This window comes from Chinchilla lanigera, unplaced genomic scaffold (assembly GCF_000276665.1).
Source record: "Chinchilla lanigera isolate Chin_1 unplaced genomic scaffold, ChiLan1.0 scaffold00130, whole genome shotgun sequence".
In the NCBI taxonomy this organism is placed as follows: Eukaryota; Metazoa; Chordata; class Mammalia; order Rodentia; family Chinchillidae; genus Chinchilla; species Chinchilla lanigera.
In genome coordinates, this window is record NW_004955531.1 from 174,355 (window position 1) to 183,880 (window position 9,526).

At 43.6% G+C, this 9,526-nt stretch overlaps 1 protein-coding gene across 5 annotated transcripts in view; it reads right to left on the bottom strand.

Moving 5' to 3' along the window:
• Gk (glycerol kinase) overlaps positions 1-8,993 on the bottom strand; it is a 76,587-nt gene extending 67,594 nt beyond the window's left edge. For 2 of the 5 annotated variants that reach the window (XM_013507562.1, XM_013507563.1), the window contains exon 1: positions 8,789-8,992. In XM_013507562.1, the coding sequence (XP_013363016.1) occupies positions 8,789-8,866 (78 nt within the window). In that variant the 5' untranslated portion in view covers positions 8,867-8,992. Of the gene's footprint in view, positions 1-8,788 lie in introns of all 5 variants that reach the window. The other 3 variants (XM_005410126.2, XM_005410125.2, XM_013507561.1) reach the window with 2 other exon arrangements.
• Between the last annotated feature and the right edge of the window lie 533 nt (positions 8,994-9,526).

Sequence of the window (9,526 nt, forward strand, 5' to 3'; positions counted from 1 at the left end):
ATAATCTCCTACCTCTTTTGTCTGTAACTCACTATTGTCTATTTGTTTTCCTGAGAAACTATTTTGTAGACAATAATATGTAAAATGGTAACCATTGATAATTTCCTACCATTTTGTCTGTAATTTGCTAAGTCCCCCCTATTATTATGTTATCCTTCTTTTATTCTTTAAAATTAAAAAAATAAAATAAAATAAAAGTGAACTAATATAATGCTAAGAGTGATGACATAGTTATCCACTCCTCATTCATTCTGGATGTGCAGAAAGAGTCATACGATGCTCAGGCAGGAATGCATATTGTGAATTCCTGAGAGAGCAACAGAGCCCTGTCAAGGGACACAAGGGTATCCTGACCCCATCCCGCCAGCACTCTGTGACATCACTGTCACAACTTGCTGACCCTTGATATAACACATGAAAATCAAGGGATGAAAGCTAACTAAGAGTGTTACATAATCTTCCACAATTTTCATGTTATTAAAACAATACTTTAAAAAACTTTGCAACATTTTTCCACATATATTGTTTCCCACCCAGTGGTGTCTATATTTGAGTATCAAAGTATTCTCTTTTGGACCAAGAATGTGCATTTTAATTAAATTTAACTCCCTGAGAGCCAGGCATATAGCTCAGCTGCACAGCACCTTCCTGGCAAGCATGAAGTTCTGAGTTCGATTCCTGGTACCAAAAAACTAAATAAATAAATTAAATTAACTTTCTGAGTCATTGTAATAGGAGCAATAAAGTCACTTCCAATTAGTTAAGAAAGTGTTTCCATGCCTGGGTTTCCTGTGGGGGAAAACTATCTGTTCAACATTGACTAAGAAAAGACAAAACAAGCTGTGATACGTCGTCTCCCTTCCTCCCTGTCATACACATCTCCTTTTCTAGAGAAACCACTAAATACGATGAAAGCAAGAGGGCAAATTTTTCAGTTAGTCAAAGAGATAAAATATCTTACAAGTCAAAGGTTAACTCAACACATCACAATTCAAAGGCACATGGCAGAATGCCTCACAATATCCTTGTGATTTACAACTTAGCATTACAGTTAAGGGTCTAGGGTGTCAGCTACATCTGTCTTCTTTTATTCACTGAAATATCTCTAGGATATGTGATGCTCAATAAATATTTGGGCTGGGCGTGGTGGTGCACGCTTGTAACGCCAGCACTCGGGAGGCTGAGGCAGGAGGATTATTCTGAATTTGAGACCAGCCTGGGCTACAAAATGAGCTCAAGGTCAGCCTGAACTGCATAGTGAGACCCTGTCTCAAAAAAGGGAAAAAAATAAACAAACAAATAAATATTTGGTGAAGAGCTAAAAAAAAAATACAGTCTAGCATAAATGGTGGCGCACACCTGTGATCCCAGCACCAGAGAGGCTGAGGGAGGAGGATCATTGCGAGTTTGAGACCAGCCCGGTCTACAAAGTGAGCTGAACTGCATAGCGAGACCCTGTCTCAGAAACAAAAATAAATAAATAAAGACGGCAGTGGCTGGCTAACCTACTTTATAGAATGTCTAGTGTGGGCATTCACTTAAAAACTCATTTGCCAAACCTGGTGTAGGCAGAAAAGTTGCAAATTTGAGTCCAACCTGGACAACTTAGCGAGACCCTGTCTCAAAAAAAAAAATTTACAAAGGGCTGAAGTTGTCAGTTTAGTGCTAACGGCCCTAGTTTCAGTATCATTCCAAAAATAAATAAATAAAACTTATGCCAAGGGCCAAATACCACAGAATTATAGATCTTCTCATCTACTTTGAGATTGAAATTTACCAAACTTAAAAGCACACCAGCACAAGACAAGACTGCCTTTAAAGGGCTGAGGATGTAGATCAGTGGTAAAGTGTTTGCATAATATGTATAAGACCCTGGGTTTAATTCCCAGCATCACATGGGCGTGGTGGCACATACCTGTAATCCCAGCACTTGGGAGGCTGAGGCAGAAGGATGGTTGCAGAGTTTGAGACAAGCTTGGGCTACAAAGTGAGCTCAAGGCCAGCCTGAACTGCAGAGCAAGACCGTTACAAGACAAAAAAAAAAAAAAAAAAAAAAAAAAAAAAACAAAAAAAAAAAAAAAAAAAAAAAAAAAAAAAAAAAAGTAAGGGGGAGATAGGCTGAAGGTAGAAATTCCCTATGATGAATGTGACCATTACGTATACCTAAAATGTACCAATAAATTTAATTAATACAAAAGAATTTTGCATAGGCTTGGCATATAGTATATGCTCAAGAGATTTTACCACTGCTGTGGCTGCTACTACTACATCACTGCCACCTCCACTACTGTTACCTATTAAGGAGTAGAATTAGAAGTCACCAGCTGTTTTCCCCTCCATGCCTCAATTCTTGACTTGAAAAACTTAAAAAAGGAAAAATGTTTTTGTAAAAAAATGTTTTAAAATAACCTGTTGAAATAGTGCGTTCATTTCCTGTCTCATAAAGAACACCAAGGAGAGATGCAAAGCTCTCCTTACTAAGTGTCCTGTAGGTTTGCCTTGCCCATCCTATGACTCATTCAGCTGAAGATGCACATTCATTTCCCTCCCTGTGTGATATCCCCACTAACATACTCTTTTATGCTACACTAAACTTTACAGTGATAAGACATTTCTCAGGAAAAGTGAACCCCCAAAGAACAACACAATATTACACAAATTTGAATGACCAACAGTAAAAATACTAGCTACAAATATATTACACTGCAATTTCTTTTGGCAGTACTGGGGAGAGAACCCAGGGCTTTGCATATCCTACGCAAGTGCTCTACCACTGAGCTGTATCTCTGATCCTACATTGAAATTTGACCAGAAAAGGTCTAATGGCATCTTCCAACAAGCCACAGACATAACAAAAACATAGCAAATGACTTCACATTTTTCTTAAAAATGAAATTGTATTAAAGAGCATATGCATACATCTGACACAGCTACAGCTACCGTTAGTAAAACTGACATTTTCCAAGACCCTCCAACTTTTATTGTCCTACTCTTATAATCCTGGGATTCTAATCAACACATCTGAGCCCTACACACCACTTTCTGCTGAAGTCTATTCATGTGACAAGCAACTGTTACACGCCTTTGGGGAAGAGACAAGGCACTGTTTTGCCCTTCAAAGACTTCAAAATTGAAAGCTGTGCACCAGGCGTGGTGGCGCAAGCCTGTAATCCTAGGACTTGGGAGGCTGAGGCAGGAGGATCCTTGTGAGTTCAAGGCAAGCCTGGGCTACATAAGTGAGTTCAAGGGCAGCCTGAACTGCACAATGAGACCCTGTCTTCAAAAAGACCAAAAAAAATAATTGAGAGCTGTGAAGGATAAGAGGAAAACAAGTGGAAGCCCTCTGATGAGACTGTGTTCATGCCATTTTGGTAATGTAACCGTGAATGCAACAAGTGAATGCAGTAGGGAAAAAATAAGCAAAGACTCACTACTTCAGTTATCACAACAATGGCCTCATTCCAGCTATGAGTCAAATCAGTTTTACCAAATCTACTATACCTTAGTCCCTGGCCCATAATGGGTACTTAATACTGTATATATGTGTCAAATAAATAAATGAAAGTAAAGAAGGAAGGAAGAGGAAATCTAGCCATAAGCCTTATGAGATCTCTAAGTATGATGAGACAACTGGGGCCAAGGCAATACCTCCTGCCAAAACAAGCACAGAACTACAATTCTAGTCATTCTTCATATACACTAACTGTTGGAACAAACGGTTATGCAATCATTATCCACGGCGACACACCTGAGCCCTGCCCAGGACCCACTAAATCTGAGTCACAAGATGATCATAACCTATAGTATTTCTTCAAAGCAACATTTTTATATATCTTGTGAAAGCAATTTGCAAGTATGTTTTTCTTGGTCAAGAGTCATTCACTTGTGACCATAATCCCATGATGAGAACTGACACTTGATTGACAGATAGGGAGCTAGCCTGCCCCATTCTCTTATCTCCTATTCATAGTCCTCCAGGCAGAAGGGAGCTTGAGGCAGTACTCAGGAGGACTGGATTCACAGTGTTAAAGCCCTGGGCTTGAATCCTAGTTCTACCAGTTCTTTGGTGACCTAAGGTACAGTCCTCAGCCACCATCCTCTGTGTGCAGGAGCTTCCTAATAGTGTCTGCATCACATTCAATGACTTAATGCTGGAAAAGCCCTCTATACAGTACCTGACACATTTCAAGTTACAACATATTCCAAGCCTTTCTGTAAACTTTCGACCTGAAGGGAAAAAAAAGTTACCAAGTTAAAGGAGGAAGTTGAATGCTTCAGCTGAAACTTTCGTCTCATAAATAGCCCCTCCTTAAAACCTGTTGCACTAATTCTCTTTCCAAGAAGTTCCTACTCTGAAATCTGAGTAACCACGTGCCAATTCAAGTTTTTTTTTTTTTTTTTTTCTTTTTGAGACAGGGTCTCACTATGCAGTTCAGGCTGGCCTTGAGCTCACTTTGTAGCCCAGGCTGGTCTCGAACTTGCAACGATCCTCCTGCCTCAGCCTCCCGAGTGCTGGGATTGCAGACGTGCACACCACGCGCAGCTCAAGTTCACTTTCATATCAGAGAAGTTGGAAATTTTCCTCTAGTATAGAAGATATGCGCAGGGTCCCAAGATTTATTCTTTCACAGCTTGATGAAGAAATAAACATGCTCTAAAATTGCAGATTAAGCCGGGTGTGGTGGCACATACCTGTAATCCCAGCACTCGGGAGGCTGAGGCAGGAGGATCCTTGTGAGTTCAAGACCAGCCTGGGCTACAAAGTGAGCTTAAGGCCAATCTGAACTGCACTGTGGGACCCTGTCTCAAAAAGACTAAAATTGCAGACTTACCACTAAAATAAAAGAAATTGCCAGGCATGGTGGTACATACCTATAATCCCAGCAGGAAGGATTGCAAATTGGGAAGCTGAGGTAGAAGGTTTGTAAATTTGAGCTTAGCCTGGGCAAGTTAGAGACTTAGCAAGATGGTAAAATAAAAAAATAAAAAAAATAAAAAATAAAAGAAATAGCCAGGCGTGGTGGTGCACACCCGTAATCCCAGCACTCAGGAGGCTGAGGCAGGAGGATCGTGGCAAGTTCGAGACCAGCCTGGGCTACAAAATGAGCTCAAGGCCAGCTTGAACTGCATAGCGAGACCCTGTCTCAAAAAGACAAAAAATAAATAAATAAAAAGAATAAAAAAATTTTAAAAAATAGAAAGGGGCTGGAGATGTAGCTTGCTGTGAAGGCCCTGGGTTCAAACCGCAGTATTGGGAAAAAAATTATTTTTTAAAAAGTGCTATAGGAAGGGGGAAAAGTTCTGACTAAGGGTTTGAGAAAAACTACTCAGCGGGCATTTGAGCCCTGAGAGGTAGAACAGAATTTCAAGAAGCAGATATGGGGGGACAGGGTCAGCGACATTTCCCCCAGATGAAAGAGCACAAATACAGCCTTTTTATGTCAGGAAGCTAATATTGCTAACAGAGACAGAGAAAAATGCTTGGAAGTTATTGGCCTTGTGAAAGTTAAATTTGGAAATTAAATGACTAATGGTCAAGGAGTTAAAAACCTTTTCCTTATTACGGTTCTTTACTGTATTTTTGGTTCTTTACTGTATTTTTCCTGAGAAGGTAAGCAATTATTTTTGAGTCATAATTACAGTGTGGAACAACATTGCTGGAATAATTCCTAGATATCTCCTTGTGATTGAAGTACTTATTCAGCAAATCTACTATCTACATTTCACTGGGAGTGGTTTCACAACCTCTTTCCTTATAAACAGAGGAAAAACTACCTTGCTTAAAACTTTTCCCAAGTTTTTCTCTACCTCACACAGGATCTCTACGTCTTGTATCTGTCTCTGAAGCTAACTTTTTCAGAAGTAGATTTTATTTATCAACTTTTATACATCATTCTCTAAGCAGGATGAGAATTTTCTCTGAATTTGTACTTTAGCTCCCTCACTGAGATCACGCCCTATACAGCCAAGTAAACGGAACTCAATTTTTGAAGGTATATTTTGCTCGTATTTCACACTGAACAAATGATTGTGGCATTATGAAGTTGATCGTTCCTTCTCCATCAATGTAGACAGATGTCTTTCAGACAACAGAACCTGAGGAATTGGAAACAACGTGCAATTGACAAAGAAGGTTGCTGGGCTACATGTACGGCAATAATGAAGTCAAAGAGAAGAGCATGTTCAGGTTGGTTACTAAAAAGGAGCCTACAGGGGCAGGAATAAAGCTCCACGCCTCTCTGGCAAGTGCAAGGTATGGAGTTCAATTCCCCGTAACAACAACAACAAAAAAGGAAGCCTACAAAAGTTATTAAAGATTTTAGCCAGGCATGGTGGCGCACTCCTGTAATTCCTGCACTCAGGAGGCTGAGGCAGGAGGATCATTGTGAGTTTGAGACCAGCCCAGGCTACAAAGTGAGCTCAAGGCCAGCCTGAACTGCACAGAGACATCCTGTCTCAAAAAGACCAAAAAAAAAAAAAAAAAAAAAAAAAAAAACCTGAAGATTTTATCCATTTTCAAGGAAGCCAAAGGCTATACAAACTTGACACGAATTGCCATGCTTGGTTTGGCCTCTACAACGATTTATAAACTAATCTGTTATCACTTAAATATTAGAAGATGTCACTGAAAACTCTATGGACTATCAACTTTTCTTAAAGAATGTGACGGTCTGGCAGCCTTGGGCTTACATTCCTCTTAGTAGCTACTGGCTGTCCCCTTGGCAAGAAATGCTTCCCAGTGTGCTCACCCCCTGCTACCTGCCTGGTCCCTGCAGGAATTTGTGTGGGCAATTCTTGACTATGCTTTAAAGATCCACCTACATTTAGTTGTCACCAGTTTTAATGTTCTTTCTTAAATTGGGAACATGGTATTAATGATTGCACAATTTATTTATTAGTCAATTCCAATTAAGCAGACTGTCATATTTATGATTCAGGATTACTTTATAAACATTTATATGACTATAAAACAAAAAGAAAAAAAAACACACAAATGCTGGCTGGGTGTGGTGGCACATGCCTGTAATCCCAGCACTCGGGAGGCTGAGGAGGATCGTTGTGAGTTCGAGACCAGCCTGGGCTACAAAGTGAGCTCCAGGCCAGCCTGAACTGCATAGGGAGACCCTGTCTCAAAAAGAAAAAAAAAAAAAAAAAACCTGTCCTTGGTGATCAAAAGATAAGCAATGCAAACCAGGCGTCTGGGTGGACCCCTGTCATCCTAGCACTCTGGAAGTTTGAGGTAAGAAAATTGCAAATTTGAGCCCAGATTGGGTGACTTAGTGAGACCCTGTCTCAGAATAAAAATTAAAAAGGGGCTGGAAATGTAGCTCAGTTGGAAGCTCCTGGGTTCAATCCAAAGTACCAAAATATTTAAATCACGTAATACAGGTAAAATTAAAAAAAATAAAAAAATTAATACAGGTAAAATAATTTGAGGTAAGCAAGTCAAGTGGGATCTAAATAGTCACTAACTAGGCCAGGCATGGTGGCACATGCCTGTAATCCCAGTTATTGGGGAGGCTGAGGTAGGAGGACTGCAAGGCCCAGGCCAGTCTGGGCAATTCAGTAAGACTCTGTAACAAACAGTTGGGGACACAGCTCAGTAGTAAAGGCTTGCCTAGCCAGTGCAAGGCTCGGTTCTCTCTCTTAATACCATAAAAAAACAAATCACTTAACTATTTACATTAACTTGACAGGTTAGTGAAATGCCCACTGAAAGAAAGCATGAGCTTTCACCAGGAAATATTCATTTAAATTATATTTAAATTATCTCCCTTAGAAAAGTAAAAAAAAGAGAAAAGAAGGAAAACATGGTAATTAAGCTTTGTAAATGGGGAGGGGAGGGAGCACTGAAGGGAGGGTAGAGGAATGGGGGAAAAGTTGTTATCAGGTACAGGTACAAATTCTTTTCTGATAAATGTGCTCGTTATTTATATCTGAAATGTATTAATAAAATCTAACTGAAGTGAAAAATAAAACAAAAAAATTATCTCCCTTAATTCAATGCTCGATCACTCTAAGAGCAAAGCTAAATGCACAAAACTTAGCAGTTACTTACTTAACTAGCACTCCTTTATGGTAAAACTCTGTCATGCACGGTAAATAAAAAGAAAACAGGATTTCCAGTTATATTTTGCTGTGAAACACAGAAAGGACACTATTTGTCATGCGCATAGTATCAGAACTAAAATTTTGGAGTCTTCGAAATATTCTGGCAAAAGCAGTGTACTGTAGCTGTTTCCTAATTTGCTCTGCCACCCCCTCGGTGTTCTACCTTCTGCAATTTCTGTGGGAGAGGATGACAACGCACCATCATGCTCACACTTAATCGTTCTAACGCTCAAAAGGACGCCGTGTTGAGCCACCACAGCCATGACACAGCTTTCCCTCCATCCAAGGTCGTCCTGCGGCTCGCAGGCCAAATGCTCCTGGGGAAGATAGCTGCAGCGGTCAATGTGACCACCTGTCCCCTGCTGCCCGCGGACGGCTGTGCGCGGATGCTCGGAGAGTCAGGGATCTCCGAGGCGAGGAGTCCCCGTGACAGTACGTGAGCCGGCTCCATCACCGAAACTGAGACCGCTCGGCTCCGCCGCGAGGGTCCTGGGAGGCCGAGGTCCCCAGGCCCAGGCGGGGCAGCCCCGGCGTGCCGGGTCTCTCTTCGGCGTGCCCCGTTTGCCCAGCACCCAGCGCCCAGGGCCAGCAGAGGCGCGCGATGGGGACGCAACAGCCTCTCCGCCCGGAGCTCCCGCCCCGGCTCAGCGCCTCCTCAGACGTCACCCGAGCTCACCAAAAAGCGTGTCGAGCTGGTACCCTGGTCCACTGCCCCCACCAACGGCCCCAAAACTGCTTTCTTCGTGGATGCCATGAAATCAGCTGCAGGTCTTCGGGCTCTCGCGGCCGGTTTCCCGGGTGACCGCGCCGGGCGGGGGAGGGGAGGGCGGCTGGAGCAAAGAGCGAGACGGCGCGCGGCTGTGGAACGCTCGGACCGCGCTCCGGGCAGCCCCTTTACCCACGCCGAGCCTGCTCACCCCGCCCCTCGGGCTCAGGCCCCGCCCCCACCGCGTTCTCTATGGCTCCGGGGCGTGGCGGGTGGCGGGGGGGGCGCTGTCTGCCGGGCTGGCCAATTAGCAAACATGGAAAGAGGCTGACCGCTGCGCCAGTCTGAGGGCGGTGGGACGTCACGGGGGCGGGGCCCGGGCGCGATGGAGGCGGTGGCCCGCGCAGCAGGTCACGTGGGAGGCCCGGGGGCGACTTCCTAGCCAGCCCGCAGCGGTGCTGGGAGCGGACGCGGCGGGGCCCCGTGGCAGTGAACGCCGCCCGGCCCGCAAAAGAATACACCTCCACCCGCGCCCGCAGAAAAATCCCGAATTGCAGAACTGCCTGTTCCCTCCGCGGGGCTGTGCAGAGCAGGACGTGAGTCGCTGTGCGGGCCGGCCCGGCCTTCCCGCGCTTCCCACGCCCCGCCCACCTCCCCGCCCGGCCCCCATGGGTAACGCTACTAACCTCGTGCGCGGGGGCTGAGCCC